The 25,394-nt window shown below is 39.9% G+C and overlaps 1 protein-coding gene across 2 annotated transcripts in view; it reads right to left on the reverse strand.

The window, feature by feature from the left end:
• The window catches only part of LOC132399817 (collagen alpha-1(XIV) chain-like), a 180,386-nt gene that overhangs the window by 37,481 nt on the left and 117,511 nt on the right, over positions 1 to 25,394 (reverse strand). For both annotated transcript variants that reach the window (XM_059980600.1, XM_059980599.1), the window contains exons 30-34: positions 24,618 to 24,656; positions 24,342 to 24,480; positions 12,125 to 12,267; positions 11,718 to 11,827; positions 36 to 194 (exon numbers count right to left, since the gene is read on the reverse strand). In XM_059980600.1, coding sequence (XP_059836583.1) covers positions 36 to 194; positions 11,718 to 11,827; positions 12,125 to 12,267; positions 24,342 to 24,480; positions 24,618 to 24,656 — 590 coding nt within the window. The remainder of the gene's footprint in view (positions 1 to 35; positions 195 to 11,717; positions 11,828 to 12,124; positions 12,268 to 24,341; positions 24,481 to 24,617; positions 24,657 to 25,394) is intronic.

Below are 25,394 nucleotides of genomic sequence, written 5' to 3' on the forward strand. Positions count from 1 at the left end.
TCAAAGAAGTTAAAATAATTCCATTTATCACTTACTGGCACTGAACTACTACCAGGATCACTGACGTTTACTAGTTTTGCAAGCACTTCAAATCCTTCTGAGGAGATTTTTCCAAGACCATTTATGAGTTTCTCTCCAATCTCCACACAGTCAAGATAAAGCTTGACATTTGTCCTACTCACTGCTATATGGATCTAAAAAAAGACAGCAGATACCAATTTAGTTCAGCATTTCATATAATTGATACAGTACTCCTAATATGACAAATGTTAATTAGAAGCTATTGGAAGTTGGTAATTTCACAACTGATACAGATGCATCTAATTTATTTTAATGATGTCATGGAATTCATCTGGCCAATACCAGGCAGTGATGCCTTCCAGTTTCTCACTCTTCTAGTATCTATCCTTAAAAAAATTCCTTTTGCCTTTCTTGCTTTCCCGGTTTTCCACCTGTGAAGTGTTCTAACCTAATGCTTATATCCTCAGTTCTGGAGTTTATGCTTTTCATGGATAGGTATGCTGATTTGTAATATTACAGCCATTACAAAAATTGAGCTCAGGGCGGAAAGTGAAGGAAAGGAAGGAGAAGGAGTTGCATTTTTAGTTAAGGGGAATGTCACTACAGTGGTCAGACATGATACTACTGTAGGATCATCCAGTGAGGCTACATAGGTGGAGCCAAAAAATAAGGGGATGATCACATTGTTTAGATTGTACTATAGGTCCACAAATAGTCAACAACAACAAAAATGAGACATGGGTCAGGGACAGAAAGCTAGGAATAGGTGAATCCCTGGAGGAGTATGGGGATGCAGGAACATACTCAGGAAGAACATCAGGAGGACAAAAATGACTTTGATAGAGGGGATTAAGGAGAATCCAAATAGATATTGCGAGTGAAATAGGGAGGGGAGGGGAAGTAAATGGAGAGAAAATAGTGCCTCTCAAACTTTAAATTTGAAAGATTACTGCATACATCTATAGGTGGGGCTGCAGAAGATGGCCAACCTCCTCAATGCATATTTCATCTGTTTTTACCAAAGAGAAAGACACGAAGATTGAGGAACTAGGGAAAGTTATCGGGTTGGCTTGGCAATAGTCCACATTATTGTAGTAGAAGTGCTGAAGGTCTTAAAATATATGAAGATAAATCTCCAGGGCAAGACTAGGCATGCACAAGAACACCTTGGGAAGCTAGGGAAGAAATTGCTAGAGCCTTGCTGAGATACTTACATCATCATAAGCCCAGGGTGAGGTGCTGGAAGATCGAAGGGTAATGAATGTTGTGCTTTTATTTAGAAGGGCAGCAAAGAAAAACCTGAGAACTAGAGATCAGTAAGAAACACGTCTGTGGTAAGGTTACTGGACAGCATTCTGAGGGATAGGAGATACATGTAAATGGAAGGAGAAGGATTGATTGGGGATCATCAGCATACCTTTGGCATGGGAGCTCTTGGACAAGAATGTACAAGGCATGATTAGTAAGCTTGCAGATGACACTAAAATAGGTGGTATCACTGACAGTGAAGAAGATTATCAAAAATTACAGGGGACCTTGAACAGATAGCTGGGTAAGTGGGTTGAGGAATGGCAAATGAGGTATAATTCTGGTGTGTGAGGTATTGTATTTTGGAAAGTCAAACATACTCAGTAACCACTTTATTAGTTATCTCCTGTACCTAACAAAGTGGACACTGAAAGTACGTTCATGGTCTTTTTGCTGCTGTAGCCCATCCACTTCAAGGTTCAACATGCTGTACCTTCAGAGATGCTCTTCTGTACACCACTGTTGTAATGCATGGTTACCTGAGTTACTGTCACTTTCCTGTCAGCTTGAATCAGTATGGCCATTTTCCTCCAACCTCACACATTGACAAGGCAGTTTTGCTCACAGTTGTGTCTGTACACAACTACATATGAATTAAATAAAAGCATGCACATGGGAGATGGCTTTAACTGATGTATTCAAATTGCAGAAAGAGAGAGGAGAGAACAATGCATGTGTGTAGACAACAGATCAATATGTAGTGCAGGGGAGGCGGTCATTGCTCTAAAAGAAATAGATCCATACATTTCACTTCCTCTTCCTTTAGGTTAATGCAACATGAAACTGTATATGTACAAAACATTAAATTTTCCTTTCATAAACCCATATTCCAAATGAACATGCTTCAACAATAACAGTCCGTAACAACTTCACAGTTGGAAAGATTCAGTCATTTGGGTGGTGCTCTGTTTCTTTCAGTATAGTGCCTCTGGACGCGGTGTGGCATCAGGTTTGGTAGGTGTCTTGTCTAAGACAATGTTCTCACTTTCCAGTGTCACATTGCTGTCAGTGACATCATCACTGAGAGGCAAGTCCGGTGGCTGTAACGTGTTCATCCTGCTAGATGCAGTTAATTCAGCTGAGCATCCAGTTTCTGGTCCACATAATGTCTCCAATGTATGATTCCACTGTGCATATCAGTGGTCCAGTGGTGTCGACTTGTTTTCTCGGTAATCACGCGCTAGGGCTTCCTGTCCAATCTCGAAGATTCTTGCTACTTTGCTTGGCAACTAGCTGAGCTGTTTATTTTGCACTACCCTCTGTAGATCTGGTTTCAGGAGGTCTATGTGAGATCTCAGATCCCTGCTCATGAACAACATTACAGGTATTTGGTTTGTCATCACATGAACACAAAATGAAAGTTGTTCACCTTGTGCTGTAGAGAAATGTCCTCCTTGACCATCACTTTAAAGGACTTCGTGAAGGTGTGGATAAACTCTTCAGCTACCCTATTCATTGCTCAGTGGTGAGGAGATGACTTGAAATGTTTGATTACATTTTTCTTCATAAACAACTAGAATTCTTCTAACATGAATTGTGGTCCTTTGTCATTCACAATTTGCTCAAGTAAGCTATTTCTGGCAAAGGTAGTCCTCAGGGCAGAGACAGTCATTGCTGAAGTGGTTGACTTCATTAGTGTGACCTCAGACCACTTCGAATGAGCATCCACAGCAATCAGAAACATGGAGTCTATGAATGGCGCAGTAAAGTCACTATGTACTCTTTGCCATGGTAATGATGGCCACTCCCGTGGGTGTAATGATGCCTGTGGGGGTGCATTTTTAACTTTTTGGCACAGCTTTCAGCCAAATCTTCAATCTGTTTATCTATTCGTAGCCATCGCATGTAGCTCTGGGCAAGACTCTTCATCTTGACTGTACCCAGGTGTCCTTCAGGTAAATTTTCTAACACCCTGGTGCACAGTTTAGAGGGAACCACAACATGAGATCCACACATCAGCATCCTTTGACATACTGTCAGTCGTTCTTGTCTCACTAAGAACTCTGGAAACACAGGGTTACCATGAGCTGGCCATCCTTGCATTGTGATTTCATAGACAATGCTGGGTCATTCCTTGTTTCCCTTTGTATTTCGGAAATTGTTAATGGCAACTGGTTCACCAGTGTGGAACACTTCTGCAGGGTCACAGAATGAAGACTTTTCTTTATCAGTTGCCAATAGTGAAAGACATGACAGGCCACCAGCATTGCTATGTTGTACGGTACCCTTGAACACTATGTTATTAGAGTGGGCTCCTAGGAACAGTGCCTTATATTGTAACTGAGTAGTAGTCATCACTGAAATTTCCTTTGGAGACACCTTCTGACTTGCATTAAGCACTGATCACTGCTATCATTTGGGCTGCAGTTGCCTGTTGCTGTCACATTGAGAGCTTTTAAAAAATTCTTTTATTTATTTATTAAATTTTTAAGAGAATTACATAAAATGAATAGAATATTAGAATAGTGAAAAATTAATATTGGCCCTCCCCCTCCCCTTAACCCTCCCCCCTCCTTAGATCCCTATCTGAAAAAAAAAGATAGAAAGATTGCCTGGATATTGGAGGTTCCCCACATGCTCCATGGAGTTCAAAATAACTTTAGTTTTTATTTTCCCCAAATAACTTATAATTTTATCTTCAAAGGACCTATATATTTAATCCTATCTTTTGTTGATAGGGGTGCCAAATTTTCAAAAATATATCATATTCATTTCTTAAATTATAAGTAATTTTTTCAAGTGGAATGCAGCCATATACTTCATTATTCCAACGATCCATAGTTAAATATGAATCTGATTTCCAAGTAACTGCAATAGCTTTTTAGGCTACTGCCAATGCAATTTTTATAAATTTTTCTGATATTTATTCAATTTAGGTTTCAGTATTATCGCTTCAATATCACCTAGTAAAAATAATATTGGGAGTTGTATTCCAATAATTTGTTCCAGTAAAAGTCTTAAATTTATCCAAAAAGGTTGAATTTTAGAACAAGACCAAGTAGAATGTAAAAAGGTACCAATTTCTTGATTACATCGAAAACATTGGTCAGATAAATTTGAATTTAATCTATTTATTTTCTGTGGTGTTATATATAATTGATGTAAAAAATTATATTGTACTAATCTAAGTCGGACGTTTATTGTATTTGTCATACTATCAAGACATAGTCTTGACCAATTTTTTTCATCAATTTTAATATTCAAATCAGTTTCCCATTTTTGTCTTGATTTATGAATTCCTGGTTTAATTGTCTGTCTTTGAATCAAATTATACATACAAGATGTAATTTTTTTAATTTTTCCTTTTTGAATTAAGATTTCTATTTCATTAGGTTTTGGCATTAACATTGTTTGACCCAGTTTATCTCGTAAATAGGCCTTTAATTGAAAATAACAGAAAAGAATGTTATTTGATATTTTATATTTATTTTTAATTGATCAAACGACATCAATATACCTCCTTCAAAACAGTCACCTATATATCTAATCCCTTTTTGAAACCAGTTATGTAAAAGTTGATTATCCATTGTGAAAGGAATAAGCCTATTTTGAATTAAGGTTCTTTTTGCTAATAAGGATTTCTTTACTTCATCATCCATATTTACCTTATTCCATAAATCAATCAAATGTCTTAATATAAGAGATTCTTTCTTTTCCCGTATCCATTTGGATTCCCATTTATATATAAAATCTTCTGGTATATTTTCTCCTATCTTATCTAATTCTATTCTAATCCATGCCGGTTTTTCTTCATCAAAAAAAGATGCAATAAATCTAAGTTGATTTGCTTTGTAATAATTCTTAAAATTTGGAAGTTGTAACCCTCCTAAATCAAATTTACATGTCAATTTTTCCAACGATATTCTTGACACCTTTCCTTTCCAAAGAAACTTCCTCACACATTTATTCAATTCTTGAAAAAACTTCTGAGGCAGTTGTATTGGTAATGTTTGGAATAAATATTGTAATCTAGGAAATATATTCATTTTTACAGCATTAATTCTACCTATTAATGTTATTGGTAACATCATCCATTTATCAAGATCTTCTTTTATTTTTTTCAATAATGGCAAATAATTTAGTTTATATAAATTCTTTATATCATTATCGACTCTTATACCTAAATATTTTATACCATTTGTTGGCCATCTAAATTGAGTTACTAGTCGACATTGACTATAATCTCCTTTGATAAGGGGTAAAATTTCATTTCTATCCCAGTTTACTTTATACCCTGATATTTTCCCATATTCCTCCAATTTAAAAGATAATTTTTGCAACAATTGCAATGGGTTTGTTAAATAAATCAGAACATCATCAGCAAATAAATTAACTTTATATTCTTCTTGGTTAACTCTGAAGCCCACAATATCTGAGTCCATTCTAATTATTTCAGCTAATGGTTCTATCGCCAATACAAATAGGGCAGGTGATAATGGGCAGCCTTGTCTAGTTGACCTTGTTAAGTGGAATGATGTTGAAATTTGACCATTTGTCACTACTTTAGCTTGAGGACTAATATTTAAGGTTTGAATCCATTTTATAAAAGATTTTCCTAACTCATATTTTTCCAATACCTTAAATAAAAAATCCCCATTCCAATCTATCAAATGTTTTTTCTGCATCCAAAGCAACTGCCACACTCATTTCCTCTCTTTTTTTGTGCCGGATGAATTATGCTAAGTAACTGAGTTACATTATCTGTCAATTGTCTATTTTTAATAAAGCATACATTTTTCACAACTATTCCTGTCCAAGAAGTTCTGGCCCTCCATTTTCAATATGTAAATGTTGTGCTTGGTCTCCGTACATCACATTTACTTTCAGTTTGCCTTTGGGAGATACTTTTTCACTTTTAGCATCACTGAGGTCTTCTCTAATAGAATTTTAGAAAACAGTCTATTATAAACAGCCTCTTGAGTCATGGACAAAGCTGACACTGTATCCAGCTCCATTTTCAGACTTACACCAGACACATCTATTGTGATCCAGATGATTTTTTGATCTGCTTCAGTAATACTGTGCAGTTCCAGGCATGACGGTTCACTTTTGTCAGAATCAATGCTGTCTGAATCTGTTTTAAATTTGGTAACTTTATGCATTTGCTCAGTTTTGTGTTTGAAACTTTTCACTCAGTTGTGCTTTTTATTTGACTTGTATATTCTCCCCATGCGACCTTGACTGTGACACTTTCTGCAAACTTTTACTTTGAACCAACAGCCATTAACGTCATGGGAGAATTTGCCAAATTGATAACATTTTTGGCTTTTTGCACCATTCAGAGACATTTTGTGCATTTCACATTCTAACCTTTTTTTCTGCAGTTCTCCTATACCCATTACTGCAGTCTCTAAAACTATTGCAATGGTTAATGCCTGTTCTAAGGTTAGGCCTCTTTCTGCCAGTAGCCTTGTTTGAGTGCTTCCACTACGCATGCCAACTACAAGTCTGTCCCTTAATGCATCAGAAAGTCTATTTCTAAAATCACAGTACTGTACTGGGAAAGATTGCGCAATTCTGAATCAGAATCGGAATCAGGTTTATTGTCACCGGCATATGTCGTGAAATTTGTCAACTTAGCAGCAGCAATTCAATGCAATACATAATGTAGAAGAAAAATAAATAAATATAGTATATGTACACTGAATAGATTAAAAATAGTGCATAAACAAAAATAATATATATTTTAAAAGTGAGGTTTTGTTCACAAATTCAATGCCCATTTAGGAATCAGATAGGAGAGGGGAAGAAGCTGTTCCTGAATAGCTGAGTGTGTGCCTTCAGGCTTCTGTACCTCCTACCTGATAGTAATAGTGAGAAAAGGACATGCCCTGGGTGCTGGAGGTCCTTAATAATGGATGCTGCCTTTCTGAGACACTGCTCTCTGAAGGTGTCCTGGGTACTTTGTAGGCTAGTGCCCAAGATGGAGCTGACTAGATTTATGACCTTCTGCAGCTTCTTTTGGTTCTGTACAGTAGCACCCTACTGCCCCTGCCCCATACCAGACAGTGATGAAGCCTGTCAGAATGCTCTTCATGGTACATCTACAGAAGTTTTTGAATGTGTTTATTGACATGTCAAATTTCTTCAAACTCCTAATGAAGTACAATCACTGTCTAGCCTTCTTCATAGCTGCATCAATATTTTGAGTTGGGTCAGGTTAGGTTAGATCCTCAGAGATCTTGACACCTAGGAACTTGAAGATGCTCACTCTCTCCACTTCTGATCCCTCAATGAGGATTGGTAGGTGTTTCTTCCTCTTACCCTTCCAGAAGTCCACAATCAGCTCTTTCGTCTTACTGATGTTGAGTGCAAGGTTGATGCTGTGACACCACTCTACTAGCTGGCATATCTCACTCCTGTACTCCCTCTATTCTCCAAATGAGATTCTACCAACAATGGTTATATCATCAGCAAATTTACAGATGGTATTTGAGCTATGTCTAGCCATACAGTCATGGGTATAGACAGAGTAGAGCAGTGGACTAAGCATTCACCCTTGAGGTGCACCAATATTGATCATCAGTGAGGAAGAGATATTATCACCAATCCACACAGACTGTGGTCTTCCAGGTAGGAACTTGAGGATCCAATTGCAGAGGGAAGTACAGAGGCCCAGGTTCTATAACTTATCAATCAGGATTGTGGGAACAATGGTGTTAAATGCTGAGCTATAGTTGATGAACAGCATCCAGACATAGGTGTTTGTATTTTTGTATTGTTTTATTGTCCAGGTGGTCTAAGGCCATCTGAAGAACCATTGAGATTGCATCTGCCGTTGACCTATTGTGGTGATAAGCAAATTGTAATCGGTCCAGGTCCTTGTTGAGGCAGGAGTTCAGCCTAGTCATGACCAATCTTTCAAAGCATTTCACCACTGTAGATGTGAGTGCTACCAGGCGATGGTCATTAAGGCAGCTCACATTATTCTTCTTAGGCAATGGTATAATTGTTGTCTTTTGAAGCAAGTCGAAACTTCTGCCTGTAGCAGTGAGAGGTTGAAAACGTCCTTGAATACTCCTGCCAGTTGGTTGGCACAGGTTGTTCAGAGTTTTACCAGATACTCCATTGGGACATTCCATCTTGAGAGGGTTCACTCTCTTTAAAGACAGCCTAACATCAACCTCCGAGACAGAGATCACAGGGTGCAGCAAGGATCTTCACAGCTGCAGTTATATTCTCCCTTTCAAAGCAGCCATAGGAGGTGCTGAGTTCACCTGGTAGTGAAGCATCGCTGTCATTCATGCTATTGGGTTTCACTTTGTAGAAAGTAATGTCTTGCAAACCCTGCCAGAGTACATCCAAAGTCGCCTCCAATCTCATTCGAAATTGTCTTTTCACCCTTGAAATAGCTGTCCAGAAGTCATACCTGGTTCTCTGGTACAAACCTGGGTCACCAGACTTAAATGCCACAAATCTAGCCTTCAGCAGATGATGTACCTCCTGGTTCCTCCACGGTTTATGGTTTGCAAATGTGTAGCAAGTCTTTGTAGGCAAACACTCATCCACTCAGGTTTTAATGAAGTTGGTAACAACTGCAGCATACTCATCCAGGTTCGAAGATGAATCTCTGAATATGGTCCAGACCACAGATTCAAAGCAGTCTTGTAAGGGGTCCTGAGCATCCCTTGGTCCATACCTTCTTGGTCCTCACTACTGGTGCTGCAGTCTTCAGTCTCTGCTTCTACTCAGGGAGTAGAATGTATTCAGAAATGTCTGTGCAATGTATTTGGAAATGCTTTCATCTTTTGACTGGTTCATTTGTGAAATCTAAATCTTTCAGCTATTGCCAACGGTTTAGGGCTAAAGTGATTTTGTGAAATTGTGACAGTTTCATCGAACATCTTGCTTGCTGGCTTTGTAGGGATTACTAAGTTGCGTAACAGACTGTACGTTCTTCAGGCCCGTTAAGCTAAGAAGTGTAAGGCCTTTCTTTTGCTCCTCCATTTTGTTTGCATTACAATACAGATCAACCCTCTCAATATATGCCTCCCAGCCTTCATTAGCACTATCAAATTTGTCAACTTTCCTGACTGAACCCATCACAATGTTATTTCACTTTAAATTCAGCGCGTCCTTTTACGGTACTCACTCAATCTTTCGTTAACGCCTGTGACAGTTTTCTTGTGCCGCTTAACTCTCAATGTTTCATCTTGTAACTATTGGTGCAGTTCGTGATATTTTCTGACATTCAGGTTAGTATTCCTCACCTGTTTGTTGTGTCTGTACACAACTACATATCAATTAAATAAACTCACACATGCGTGAGATGGCTTTAACTGGTGTATTCACATTGCAGCGAGGGAGAGAGCAAGGTGCGTACAAAGTCAGCAGCATATGTGCAGACAACAGATCTATACATAGTGCTAAGGGAGGGAGGGTGGGTGATTGCTCTAAAAGAAATGGATCCAGACATTACACTTAAGATTTTTTTTGTTTTTTGTACCATTCTCTGTAAACTCTAGAGACTGCTGTGTGTTGAAGTCCCAAAAGATCAGCAGTCTCTGATATACTCAAACAGCCCTGTACGGCACCAACAATCATTCTACAGTCAAGGTTGCTTAGATCACATTTCTTACTCATTCTGATATTTGGTCTGAACAATAACTTTACTGTTTGATCACGCCTGCATGCTTTTATGCGCTGAGTTGCTGCCTCATAATTAGCAGCTTAGATATTTGTATTAAGAGATTCAAGATTATTTAATGTCATTTCCTGTACACAAGTGTAATGAGAAAGAAATAATTGTTACTCCCAATTAAAAAAACCTCAAAAGATGAAGAAAACAATAATATTAAAAAACACAGTAAATATAAATACTGTTCTTAAAATAGATTGACTGTCCATAAAGTGATGCTAGGCTGTACATAAGGTGACTAATGGGAGATAATAAAGTTGTGGTGGAGTTAATAGGTGGAGGAGTTGCTCAGCCTTACTGCTTGGGGAAAGTAACTGTTTTGCAGTCTGGTAATCCTGGCACGGATGCTGCATGGCCTCCTCCCTAATGGGAGTAAGTCAAGCAGTCCATGAGCAGGATGTGTAGGATCCTTCATGATGCTACTGGTCTTTCTCCGGCACCTTTCTGTACATATCTCCTTGACGTTGGGTAGGCTGGTGCCACTGATGCGTTGGACAATTCTGACTACCCATTGTTGACCCTTCCTGTCCACTGCCGTGCAGTTTTGTACCAAGCTCCGATGCAGCTTGTTAGCATCCTTTCTGTAGAATGACATGAGAATGCTTGTGCAACGTCCAGCTCTCTTCAAACTCCTCAAAAGAGTTGGTGAGCTGCGTGGGATGTGTTCTGAGACTATGAAAGGTTGTGCGTGATGTGCATTCCCATAAGTATGAAACTGCTTACTATAGTTGAATGCAAAACTGAAATCCAGGAACAGCATTCTGACATAAATGTGTTTGTTTTCTAGGTGTGTCAGGGACAGGTGCATGATACTATGGTATTTGTCCTAATATGGTTCTGTCAGTATACATATTGGAGAATGTCCAATATGCCATAAATCAAGTTTTTGATATATGCCATTACTGGCCATTTAAAGCACTCTTAATGAGCATGTATACAGGTGTACCCAATACCATGGTCACTGACTGCAATGGTAGGACTTTCACAGTGAATAGTAGGGTTCTACAAATTGCTGCAGAATAATGGCACCTTAGAGGTCAGGTATCTGGATCTCTAAAAGTGGAGTCACAGGTAAACAGGGTGGTAAAAAGGGCTTTAGGAGTGCTTACATTCATCTTTCATGGCATTGAATATAGAAGGTGAAGATTATCTAACAGTTGTAAGTTGTTCCCGAGATCATAATACTGAGTATTGTGTTCCAATTGGTTACACTGCTGTCGGAAAGATATCATTAAGCTGGGAAGAGTTGAAAAAAGTTTTTCAAAAATGTTTCCTGTACGTGAGAGACTGCATTATCAGAAGTTGGACAAGTTGGGACTTTCTTCCTTTCAGAGTAGGCGCCTAAGACTTGATTTTATAGAGGTGTATAAACCATGAGGGGCATAGCAGAGTGAATGCACTCAGTCTTCTCCCCAGGGTTGAGGAAACAAGAACCAGATTTAGGGTGAGAGGGGAAATGTATTGAAAGGAACCTGAAGGGCATTTTTCTCCCAGAGGGCGATACAAATACGAAATGAGCTGCTAGAGGAAATGTTAGAGATCAGTACTACTATAACATTTAAAATGCAGCTGAACAGATTCATCAATTGGAAAGGTTTAGGAGAATTTGGGGCAAGCACAGGGAAATAGAACCAGCTTGGACTGGTATTTTGGTTGGCATGGACCATATGGACCAAAGGACATGCTTGTGTGCTCTATGACTCTATAACAGTAGAACGGTTCATAATCAGGCTAAAATCAATAATTTTACCTTGTGGAAACTTCCAAAGAAAATCCTTTTCACTTCAGGTTGGCTAAAAGTAACTCTCTGTAATTCACTTTTGTGGTCAAGGTTGAAATAGTTCAGCGTTTGCTGTTTATCTGAAAATTGCATAGTACAAATCAGAATCAAGTTATTTTCAACATAAAGCAACCATTAACATGACTCCTTCAAAATATTTGAGAGAGTTATGTAAGCAGAATTGTTTTCCCATGTTGGTATTCTATGTATGGTAAAGATTTATTAGAAACTTGAGTCATTCCAGTTTCCACACCCACCCACACATTCCTTTTAAGTCCGAGCAAACAAAGCTCCTTTTCATAAACTGAGCCCCTCCGAGAGTAGAATTGTTTAAAAATAAATTTCTGTTTGCTGTGAATTAAGTTCTATAGCCTTACAGTCAAGCACAACTCCAACAAGAGGGTGAAAATATTCATCCACAATTTGCCAAATTGCAAACGGTTCTTTGGGAGTATTCGGTAGCACTCGGAACAGCAAGGTAATGGTATGCTCTCTAGGTAGACCTGCAGGATGAATATTCCTAGACAAAAAGAAAACATTCATTAGCAAAACAACAGAACAACATATCCCTGAAAATCAAATTTTACATGCTGTATTTTAAGAGACAAATGGGAGAAAGGTGATGGTGGGAAAAATGTTGTGATTAAATGTTGTTTACCTCTCAATAGTACTCAACCTCAATGATACGCCCATACCCAAGAATGCTGCCACATGAACCAGAAGCCAACCACTATACTCTATTATGTACAGACAATTTTAGTCAAGTAGATAGTTCTAAGGAAGTCAAAAACTGGCTGGTATAAATGAAAGAAGGAAAATACGAGGGGTGATTGATAAGTTCATGGCTTAAGGTAGAAGGAGTCAATTTTAGAAAATCTAGCACATCTATTTTTCAACATAGTCCCCTCCTACATCTATACCCTTAGTCCAGCGGTCGTGGAGCTTACGGATCTCAAGATGTCTAGAAAGTGCCCACAGATTGGTGATTGATAAGTTCGTGGCCTAAGGTAGAAGGAGATGAGTTATTAACTTCAATCTTTCTGCATAATCACTCAAAGAGTTGAACTGCATGTGCATGTAACAAGAGCTGTATAACTCATCTCCTTCTACCTTAGGCCACGAACTTATCAATCACCCATCTATGGACACTTTCTGGACGTCCGAGATCCGTACGCTCCACGACTGCTGGACTAAGTGTGTAACTGTAAGAGGGGACTATGTTGAAAAATAAATGTGCTAGATTTTCTAAAATTGATTCCTCCTCTACCTTAGGCTACAAACTTATTGATCACCCCTCAAATATGTTGGTCACAGTTGGAAATGATCACTGGTTATATTGTGATTGTTAGCTACCAATTTAGTTTTTGCAATGTTGTATTATATTAAATAAGTAAATTATTAAAATGGTTTATTATTGTCACTGAGGTGGAGTGAAAAAAATAATTTTGTGTGCTATCCATGCAGATAATTTCATTACATTAGTACATTGAGGCAGTACAAAGGAAAGCAATAATGGGGAATAATTCGCTAAATGTTACAAAGAAAGGACAGTGCAGGCTATAATAAGGCTATAGCAAGGTAGATTCTGTGATCAAGAGTCTATTATATTGTACTAGGTAATCATTTAGTAGGCTTATATCAGTGGAATAGAAATTATACTTGAGCTTTAAGGTACGTGGTTTAAGTCCTTTGCATCTTCAGCCCAATGAGATAGGGATAGAGAATATCCATGGTAGGTGGGATCTCTGATTATGCTGGCTACTTTATACTTCTTGCTACCTCTGTAAAGTAGGTAGTCCATGGAGGGGAGGATAGTTTCTGTAATGCGCTGAGCTTTATTTGCACCTCTCAGCAACTTCCTGAAGTCTCGGGCAGCAGTTTGCTTACCAAACTGCGATTCACTAGGTTAGGATGTTCTCTACGGTGGATGGATAAAAATTAAAGGAGGGTCAAAGGGGACATACTAAATTTTGTTAGCCATCTGAAGAAGTTGAGGCACCAGTGCGCTTTCTTTGTCTTGGCATCTATGAGGTTGGACCAGGAGAGATGATTGGTGATACTAATTTCTCAGAACTTGAAGTTCTTAACCCTCTCGGCCTCTGCACCCACTTTCCTGAAGTCAATGACCAGCTGTTTTGACATTGAGGAAAAGGTTGTTGTCATGACTCCACACCACCAGACTGCTTATCTCTTATTCTTACTGATTCCAACCTGTTGGTCAGCAAGTCAAAGATCCATTTGCAAAGGAATGAATTGGGTCCCAGTTTCACGAGTTAGGAGTGTTAATTGCTTAACACTGCAGCAGTCTGGACTGAATTAAGGTACATCCATTGCTAAATATTTATCCCCTATCATTCAGTCTCACCCAGTCTCATTACTGACTGCCTACTCACATCCCACGAAATCTCACAATCCATACCCCAATCGACTCAGGCCCTGTCACACACTCACCTACATCAATAATTCCAACTTCTCTAATCCCCTCAATTGCCCAGATCCATGACCCAAACTCTTATCTTCATACCACCAGTCATGCTACCATGAGACACAGATCTCCAGGCATCTGCAGTTCTGCCCAGCTCCTGCTTCGGCCTCAGCTAATCATAAAAAAACTCCAGCTGGATTGCTATTATCCTTCTCTTTGATCACTGATATCATGTTTTCCATTGCTCACTCCAAAATGCTTTGACTGCCATGTATTAATAAATGTTATATAACAGATGGCACATAATTTCAGAACCCTTTTTCATAAACCGATGGTCTATAATTCTTTACAGATGTTAAATTTTCTTTCCATATTCTGTCAACAAAAATTTGATTTTTTTTTAAAGGTATTAGGCAAAGGCATTTTAGTTTGGCAATAAGTAACTTCTAATCATTCCAACTAATTTCTGATCAAGTGTGTCACAACATAATGAGACAATAAATAACAATCAGGAGTCGTAATCAAGATTAAAAAGGCAGAGCCTCACGGCAGTTTTTCAAAGTTGGACTGCAGCCAATCAGTGAGCAGGAGTACAGGAAAAGAGCTGTCTTTTCAGTCTGGTCTGCACTCAAGATTGAAAAGGCAAAACTTTGTGGCAGGTTTTCAGTGTTGGATTGCAACCAGACTCTCAGCGGGATTCTTTAGAAAGGACAAATGAGAAATAATGCAAGTGCAAGCAGAGTGGCCACTGTTGTGAGTGGGTCAGTGTTTGGAGTGGCTTCGGCTCATGAGGCTTGGGCGAGGTAAGGTATCTGCTAAGTTTTTCTTCTTGTTCTTAATTCTTCATCTGTTAAGGCATAGTAGTGTAGTGAGGATGGCTCCAAGGGCAGTGATGGTAGTGTGTGTGAGATGTAGGAATTCTGGGAGACTTCCAGTCACCCAGATAACTGCATCTGCAACAGGCATGCCGAGCTGCAGCCCCTGAGAGAACATATTAAGGAACTGGAGCTGCAGCTCCTGAGAGAACATATTAAAGAACCAGAACTGCAGCTATATGACTTTCAGCTCATACGAGAGAAAGAGGTGGTGACAGATAGGAGCTACAGGAAGGTATTCTCCCCGAGATTGCAGGAGGCAGGTAACTTGGTGACCATCAAGAAAAGGAAGGGAAAATGCACAGTGAGTGCAGAGTACCCATGTGGCCGTCCTCACAATAATAAGTTTATCACTTTAGATATTGTGGAGGGGAATGACCTACTGGGGAGAGCTGCAGTGACCGGGTCTCTGGTACTGAGTCTGGTGCTGTGGCTCAGATGAGAAGAGAGGTGAAGAGGACTGTAGTAGTGATAAGAGACTCCACAGTTAGAGGAACAGAGACAAGATTTTGTGGACATGATAGAGACACCCAGTTGAGACGTTTCCTCCTAGGCGCTAGCATCAGGGATGTCTTGGATCAGGTCCACTGCATTCTGAAAGGGGGAGGGTGAACAGCGAGAAGTCTTGGTAGACATTGGCACCAATGACATAGATAGAAAGGGTGCGGAGGTCCTGAAGAGACATCTTAGAGAACCAGGTAGAAAGCTGAAAAACAGAACTTCCAGTGTAATGATCTCTGGTTGCTGCCTGTGTCAAGCGCCAGTGAGGGTAAGAATAGGATGACTTGGCAGGTGAATGTGTGGCTGAGGAGCTGGTGCAGGGGGCAGGGGTTTGGATTTATGGATCTCTGGGATCTCTTCAGGGGAAGGTACTTGTAAAAAAAAAGGGACAGGTTACACCTGTAGGGTAAAGTAATTGGTGGAAATGTACATAATTCACAGCCACTGACACTGAGTTGGGGTTTCACTTTAAGAGGATGGTCTGGCATTATGACAAAATTACATTAGGGTTTTCTCAACACGTTTTTGTGTTCAGGTTTTGGAGTTCAATAAAATGTATTAGGCTTTTCTCAAACACAAAATGCCCCAGTTTTATTTGCGATAACCTACATTGGTGACCCTGATGCTCTAGGACAATTCCAGAGTTATTGAACATGTTGGCCATTGCAGTCACTGCCAGTTTTCACAGCAAAATGCCACGATCCAATTCATGCTTTGAGAAATCTTCACCAATAACACCAAATATTTCTATGTGGTAGTGTTGCTCAGTAACTCCATGGCTGCGAGAGTGGTGAGTGTATTAGAACACAGGACTGATCATGATAAATACCAATTGCGGAAAACTCACCTTTTATAGACTTTTGGACTATCGGAGTCTGAGCACACCAGTGGCTTTCCTTGCCCAGTCTCGACGACGCTAAGCCATTGGAGTTAATGCACTACATGCAGTCTCTCCTTGGAAATCACCATCCTTATTTTATTTTTAAAGAACTTTTCATGCAGCAAAGCCCTGATCAAGTTCACATAGCCATCGCTAATGCACCCATGAAGGACTAAAAGGAGTCTGCTAAAATGGCTGATCGTCTGCACTTGGCCAGGCAGAGATGCAAAATTCCTCCTCCTTTCCCTGCCTTAGTAAGTCTGGTCAGCAAGGGCCCCAATGTAAGGACATCCACGGCTGAGAAACAGACAATGGTGGACCTGTGTTTTTACCATGCTCACTTTGGTACAAATGTTAGGAAGTGCCAACTGGCTGGCAGGTACAACAGGGTACAACAGGCCAGCACATCGGGACATCAGAGGTCTGTGAACACCATGGGTTCCAGCTGCCAGGGTAATCTACTGTTCATTATGGACATCCTTTCAGGGTGATGCTTCCTGGGTAACTTGGGTACTCAAATGCGTGTTGCCTATTGACAAGAAGGCAAAGAGTGGGGAAACCTCATTGGAGACTGCCAACAGAAGCAGGATGAAGACTGATGAGACATGACAGGTTGCGCTCTGCTTCAGTGAGCAATGTTACCCCAGTAAGCTCCCCACAACAACAGTCAAGAGCATGTCCCATTGCATGTGAGTATACTCAACTGCTGGGCAATTTCCCAAACATTACCAAGCCCACATTCTCCATGACAGTCACAAACCATGACATTGAGCACCACATTTCCACAACTGGCACAACAGTCCATGCCCGTGTGTATAGATTAGACCCAGAAGAGCTGGCAACCATTAAATCTCTGTTTGCCAACAAGGAAAGACTTGACATTGTATAATGGTTCACTAGTCCCTGGGCTTTACTCTCCAAATAGTCCCTAAGTCCAATGGTGGTTGCTGCGCATGTGGCTATTACTGATGCCTTAACCTGTCCCCCATACAGTATCCAGGACTTTTCAGCACAGTTAGCCAGAAAATTAATATTTTCTAAAGTACTTAGGGGCTACCATCAGGTACCTGTGTGCATGAAGGACATTTCCAAAACAGCTATGATAACCCTGTTCAGCCCAAGTTTCTGCATACACTGTTTGGTCTGAAAAATGCAGCACAGGCTTTCCAATAGCTGATGGACTCTGTATTAGAAGACTGAAATTTTCTTTTTGTTTACCAGGATGACATACTTGTTGCCAGTGCAACCAAAATCCAAACACATATCCCATCTCCACAAACTTTTCAATATGGGTTGATCATCGACCCTGCTAAATGCCAGTTTGGGTTGTCAACAACTGACTTTTTCAGCCATTTCTACAGACAGTGCAAAACCCCTCCCATTAAAAGTAGCTGCTATTAAACAGGGCGGAGATGGCCTGTTTCCGTGCTGTAATTGATATATGGTTATATATGGTTATTATGGATTTCCCACCGCCTTGCACTGCTGAAAAACTACAGGAGATTTTTGCAGGATCTCCCAGTGGCACCTACGCTCTGTCTGCCAGAGAAAGCAGGATCTCCCAGTGGCCACACATTTTAATTCAATGTCCTATTCCCATTCTGATATGTCTATCCATGGCCTCCTCTACTGTCAAGATGAAGCCACACTCAGGTTGGAGGAACAACACCTTGTATTCCATCTGGGCAGCCTCCAACCTGATGGCATGAACATTGATTTTTCTACTTCCGTTAATGCCCCTCTCCCCTTCTTACCCCAATTCCTCATTTATCTATCTATCTATCTATCTATTTAATTATTTATTTATTTATTTATTTATTACTTTTCTCCCTTTTTTTCTTTTTCTCACTCTATCCCTCTCACAATCACTCCTTGCCTGCTCTCCGTCTCTCTCTGGTGCTCCCTCCCACTTTCTTTCTCCCTAGGCCTCCCGTCCCATGATCCTTTCCCTTCTCCAGCTGTGTATCCCTTTTGCCAATCAACTTTCCAGCTCTTAGCTTCACCCCACCCCCTCTTGTCTTCTCCTATCATTTCAGATCTCCCCCTCCCCTCCCCCTCCCACTTTCAAATCTCTTACTATCTCTTCTTTCAGTTAGTGCTGACGAAGGGTCTCGGCCCGAAATGTCGACTGTACTTTTTCCCATAGATGCTGCCTGGCCTGCTGCATTCCGCCAGCATTTTGTGTGTGTTGCTGGAGTTTTTAGCTATGGTAAATATTGATCACTTCTTCATTCCATGATCTGGTGAACTTGTGCTCCCCCTGTACAGTGTGCTTAAAGAAAATACCCCTAGTCACGTGCTGGACTGGACAGTGGGTATGACCATGCCATTTGATGGTACCAATCAAGTGCAACCTTGCTGCCGCACCCGCTCTGCAACACACCTAGAGCCATTCCTACTGATGCTTCAGACAATGCTGTAGCTGTACTCTAAAGGCAAGATGACAAAACTGGGGCTAATAAGGGAAGTCAAAGCCAACATAAAAGCCAAAGAGAGGGCATATATTAAAGTAAAAATTAGTGAGAAGTTAGAGGATTGGAAAGCTTTTAAAAATCAGCAGAAGGCACCTAAAAAAAGTCATCAAGAAGGAAAGGATGAAATATGAAGGTAAACTAGCCAATAATATTAAGGAGGATACCAAAGTTTTTTTATATATGTATATATGTATTCTAGTGTATAAGAGAGGGGAGCGTGGATATCAGACTGCTGGAAAATGATGTTGAGGAGGAAGTAATAGGTGACAAGGAAATGGTAGATGAAATCAATAAGTATTTTGCATCAGTCTTCACAGTGAAAGACACCAGCAGTATGCCAGAAGTTCGAGAGTATCAGGGGGAAGAAGTGTGTGAAGTTGCCATTACTAGGAATTGAATTGAATTGACTTTATTACTTACGTCCTTCATATACACGAGCAGTAAAAATCTTTACATTTTCTCTCTGTCTAATTTGTAATGCGCAATTTATAGTAATTTATAATAACTAGTATGTATGTACAACAATATAACATAGAAATACAGTTGTGTCAGCATGAATTAATCTGTCTGATGGCCTAGTGGAAGATGCCTTTTGGTCCTGGCTATTATGCTGCCGTATTGTTTCCCAGATAGTAGCAGCTGGAACAGTTTGTGGTTGGGGTGACTCAGGCCCCCAATGATCCTTTGGGCCTTTTTGGCACATCTGTCTTTGTAAGTGTCCTGAATAGTGGGAAGTTCACATCTACAGATGCGCTGGGCTGTCCACACCACTCTGTGCAGAGTCCTGTGATTGAGGGAAGTACAGTTCCCATACCAGCCAATGATGCAGCCAGTCAGGATGCTCTCAATTGTGCGCCTGCAGAAAGTTCTTAGGATTTGGGGGCCCATATCAAACTTCTTCAACTGACTGAGGTGAATGAGGCGCTGTTGTTCTTTTCACCACATAGCCAGTATGTACACATCACACGAGATCCTCGGTGATGTGTATGCCGAAGAACTTAAAGCTGTTCACCCTCTCAAACCCAAAACCATCGACGTCAATGGGGGCTGGCCTGTCTCCATTCCTCCTGTAGTCCACAATTAGTTCCTTTGTTTTTGCAACATTGAAGGACAGATTGTTTTCTTGACACCACTGTGTCAGGGTGATGACTTCTCTGTAGGCTGCCTCATTATTTTTTGAGATTAGGGCAATCAGTGTAGAAGAAATAAAAGGAAGAAGGTTCATGGGAAACTGAAAGGTCTGAAGGTAGATAAATCACCTAGACCAGATGATAAATAGTATACACTCCAGGATTCTGAAAGAGGTGCTGAAGAGATTATGGAGGTATTAGTAATGATCTTTCAAGAATTACTAGATTCTGGAAAACTGGAATATTGAAAATATCCCTCCACTCTTCAAGAAGGGAGAGAGGCAGATGAAAAAGAATAATAGGTTAGCTAGTCTGACCTCAGTGGTTGGGAAGACATTAGAATTGATTGTTAAGGATGTGGTTTTGGTTGCTTGGGTGCACATGATTAAATAGGCTGTAATCAGCATGGGTTGCTTAAGGGAAAATCTTGCCTGACAAATCTGATGGAATTCTTTGAAGAAATAACAAGCAGGATAGACAAAGGAGAATCAGTGGAAGTGGTGCTTTTGTATTTTCAGAAGACCTTTGGCAAAGTGCCACACATGATACTTCTTAACAAGTTATGAACCCATGGTATTACAGGAACGATTCTAGCATGGATAAAACTGTGGTTGTTTGGCAGGAGGCAAAGATTGGGGTGACTGTGTTGCAACCATTGCTTTTTACGTTATTTGTCAATGACTTGGATAACGGAATCGATGGCTTTGTTGAAAAGCTTGCAGACAATATGAAGTAGAGGGGCAGGTAGTTTTTAAGGAAGTATGGAGGCTACAGAAGAACTTAGACAGATTAGCGGAATGGGCAAATAAGTAGCAGATGGAATACTGTGTCAGAAAGAGTATGGTCATGCACTTTGATAGAAGAAATAAAAGGGTAACTATTTTCTAAATGGAGAACAAATTCAAAAATCTGAGGTGCAAATTCACATTGGAGTCCTTGTCCAGAATTCCCTAAAGGTTGATTTGCAGGTTGATTCCATGGTGAGGATGGCAAATGTGATGTTAGCATTCATTTCAAGTGGACTAGAACATAGAAGCAAGGATGTAATGTTGAGGCTTTACAAAGTACTGGAGTACTGTGAACAGTTTCGGGCAATATTCCCTCCAAGACACATGCATGCACACATCTCTTGCTACTAGCACACAAAAGGTCACCATCTATCTCGTTGGCATGTTAAATATATTTCTCAATTGCACACAATCACATTTCCTTTTCCAGTTTCTGATGCGGATGACGTTGACAACATGGAGCTTGTGATGATTTAGCTGCAGATTTTAGAGCTGGCTTATTTATACCGTTTGTATTGAAGAAATTATTTCGTGCACACATGTTGTTGTCACCAGGCAAAAAATTACACAGCAGAAGATTTTTTGTGTACATTGGTCATTACAAATCAGAAGGAATGTGGGTTTTGCAGCCCTTACCTCAGAAAGCATGCGCTGACATTGGGGAGGGCCCAAATGGAAGTTCATGAAAGTGATTCCAGGATTGAAAAGCTTGTCATATGAGGAGCATTTGATGGCTCCCGGCAAGTACTCACTGGAACTCAGAAGAATAAGGGGTGACCTAATTGAAACCTATCGAATATTGGAAGTCTACAGTAGAGTGGATGCGGAGAAGATGTTTCCTATGGTGGGAGAGACTAAGTCCAGAGGACAGAGACTTAGAATAGAGGGCTGTTCTTCTAGAACAGAGATGTGGATAAATTTCTTTAGCCAGAGAGTGGTCAACCTGTGCAAGTTGTTGCCACAAGTGACTGTTGAGGTCAAGTCATTGGGTATATTTACGGCAGAGATTGATAGATCCTTGATTAGTTGGGGTATGAAGGGATACAGGGAGAATACAGGAGATTGGGGCACAGAGGGAATATAAATCAGCCACAACGAAATGGCAGAGCAGACTCGATTGGCCAAATGACCTAATCCAGCTCCTATATCTTATGTTACATTAGATGCTTTAATATGAGCTTCTGCCATTACTGTTTTAGGAACAATTGTTGTCTGGTAAATTAAATGATTATTTAGCATAAGGGAGTTTAAATTAATTGATAGCACACATTTAACTATTATTGTAAATTATTGGAAGGAGTACTAAGAGATGGGATCTACAAGTATTTGGATGGACAGGGACTTATTAGGGAGAGTCAACACGGCTTTGTGCGTGGTAGGTCATGTTTAACAAATCTATTAAGAGTTTTTCGAGAAGGTTACCAGGAAAGTGGATGAAGGGAAGGCAGTGGATGTTGTCTACATGGACTTCAGTAAGGCCTTTGACAAGGTCCCGCATGGGAAGTTAGTTAGTAAGATTCAGTCGCTAGGTATACATGGTGAGGTAGTAGACTGGATTAGATATTGGCTCAATGGGAGAAGTCAGGGAGTGGTAGTGGAGGATTGCTTCTCTGAGTGGAGGCCTGTGACTAGTGGTGTGCCACAGGGATCAGTGCTGGGTCCATTGTTATTTGTCAGCTATATCAATGATCTGGATGATAATGTGGTAAACTGGATCAGCAAATTTGCTGATGATACAAAGATTGGAGGTGTAGTGGACAGTGAGGAAGGTTTTCAAAGCTTGCAGAGGGATCTGGACCAGCTGGAAAAATGGGCTGAAAAATGGCAGATGGAGGTTAATACAGATATGTGTGAGGTATTGCACTTTGGAAGGACAAACCAAGGTAGAACATACAAGGTAAATGGTAGGGCACTGAGGAGTGCAGCAGAACAGAGGGATCTGGGAATACAGATACAAAATTCCCTAAAAGTGGCATCACAGGTAGATAGGGTTGTAAAGAGAGCTTTTTGTACATTGGCCTTTATGAATCATAATATTGAATATAAGAGTTGGAATGTTATGGTGAGGCCGAATTTGGAGTATTGGGTACAGTTTTGGTCACTGAATTACAGGAAGGATATTAATAAGGTTGAAAGAGTGCAGAGAAGGTTTACAAGGATGTTGCCAGGACTTGAGAAACTGAGTTACAGAGAAAGGTTGAATAGGTTAGGACTTTATTCCCTGGCGCGTAGAAGAATGAGGGGAGACTTGATAGAGGTGTATAAAATTATGATGGGTATAGATAGAGTGAATGCAAGCAGGCTAGGGGAGAAAAAAGCCAGAGGACATGAGTTAAGGGTGAAGGGGGAAAAATTTTAAAGGGAACATTATGGGGGATCCTTCACACAGAGAATGGTGGGAGTGTGGAATGAGCTGCCAGCTGAAGTTGTAAATGCGGGCTCACTTTTAACAGTTAAGGAAAACTTGGACAGCTATATGGATGAGAGGTGTTTGGAGGGATATGGACCAGGTTCAGGTCAGTGGGACTAGGAAGAAAAATGGCTTGGCACAGCCAAGAAGGGTCAGAAGGCCTGTTTCTGTGCTGTAATTTTCTAAGGTTCTATGGTCCTATTGTTAGGAGTGAACAGAATTTTAAACTCTGAATTAGCACATGACTAAAGGAAATCACGTGCAAATTGAGTGTGAGATGTAACAAGTTGAAATAATTGGATGTAGTTACAATCTATTTTTAATATGCGCCAAGGTTTTACTGTCTACACTCATATCAAAATAATTGCTATATTTATCTTGGCATGTGCTTTTTAAAGTTATGTTTTAAAGCCTGTTTTTTAAATTATAACTTAAAACTATAATTACACATTCCATTTCTGAAATTTGTTTAATGTGCTAAAGCATCCCCAAAGTAGCTCATTGGAATACCACAAACAAAATTTCAAATTAGAGCAGAAGGTTAGCCACAGATAGTAATTTTAAAGATTATTTTAATTACTGGTGGTAAATCAGAAAAAAAACTTCAATTTAACAGAGCCCCATCTTCCCTTCTGATAGCATTTCTAGAAGCTGATCAAATTTGTTTTGTTTTATATATTTAAAAAACCATGACTCAGACATAAAAAGGGCAAGAGATCACACACACACTTTGATTATTCTTGGCCCTAACAGTATCTTATATTTATTAGTATTAGCTGAGCATATGCTACAAATATTTCTTGAGAAGAATGGGAACAATATTACAATAGGACTTTGAAGGCTGGGTGTGTGGGCTTCCTAAGACTGAACAGAAAGAGAACTGAGGCCACAAACACAATTAAACAGAACACAGATGGGAGGCGGTACAGAAAAAGTATATGTACTGACAATTATGGCGGTTAAAAACAGAGAGCCAAGTTATTATAAAAGAGAGATAAATCAGAAGTGACAATGGCAGAGAGGCAGGTCACAAGGACTGATGAGGTAAGAAGAACGTGAAGCTATGCAGTGTTACCTAGAAATTGTTTGGGGAAACAATGGTCATACCCACCTGGTAGCTCGTATAAGATGAGCATTTTCAAAAATACGATATGATGATAAGCCTGAGAAGATGTCAAATTCCTTAGAAACTCCCTCAAGTTCTGAAAACTCTTTGTCTGTTAAGCCAAATGCATCCATCATGTTAATTCCTATATTAAAAGAGTTATCAAAACACAAGAGATTTTTGAGCTAAAGGCAATTTTGTTGTAAAACAAATTTAGAAGCTTCCACAATTTATTAGTGGGATTGATACAACTAAATCAAGATAAGCATTATCTATTCATACCTGGGACAACCGTGCCTTGAATATTTGTCAGTGGACAAACTGAAAATAAGACACATGAATTCAATTAATTTTTAACTGCCAACATTTTACTACTTTGCAACATGTCTCAAGAGATATAAGCAATTCTAACCTAATAACTGATTTTAGGGTGAATTAGTCAAACACATATAGACCTTCAATCAAGTGCAAGAATAATCTTTGCTTCTATTGAAGCAACAAGAAGTAGGCAGAGAGCTGAGAGAACTCTTCATTGAATAATGGACCTGCTGCACCCAACAGAACCAGCAGACAGTTTAATGTTCAGTTGGAAAGTGTCAATTACTGTGATGCTGCACCTTTGTAGAACTACACTGAAGCATCTGACTGTTAAATGGTGAAGTCTCATAACTGAACCCATGACGATCTGAATTGATGGAAGAATAATAGGGACTGAAATCTGATGAAATGGAGGACTCTTCAGGCATCATTGATATTTTTCAATCAGCCAAATAGATTTATTAATCTGATCTGCCAATGAAGGTTAGAAATTAAAAATGCAAAGGTTCCTGAGTAAAGCAAGTAAAAATGGTACCAACAAGGTTACCATATTATTATTTACAAGAAGGGTCAGAGCTGTTTCTATTTCCTGAGGAGACTGAGGTCCTTTAACATCTGCTGGATGATGCTGAGGATGTTCTACGAGTCTGTGGTGGCAATCATTTTTGCTATTGTGTGCTGGTGCAGCAGGCTGAGAGTAGCAGACACCAACAGAATCTACAAACACATTCGTAAGGCCAG

Source organism: Hypanus sabinus, chromosome 9, assembly GCF_030144855.1.
Source record: "Hypanus sabinus isolate sHypSab1 chromosome 9, sHypSab1.hap1, whole genome shotgun sequence".
Classification (NCBI taxonomy): domain Eukaryota; kingdom Metazoa; phylum Chordata; class Chondrichthyes; order Myliobatiformes; family Dasyatidae; genus Hypanus; species Hypanus sabinus.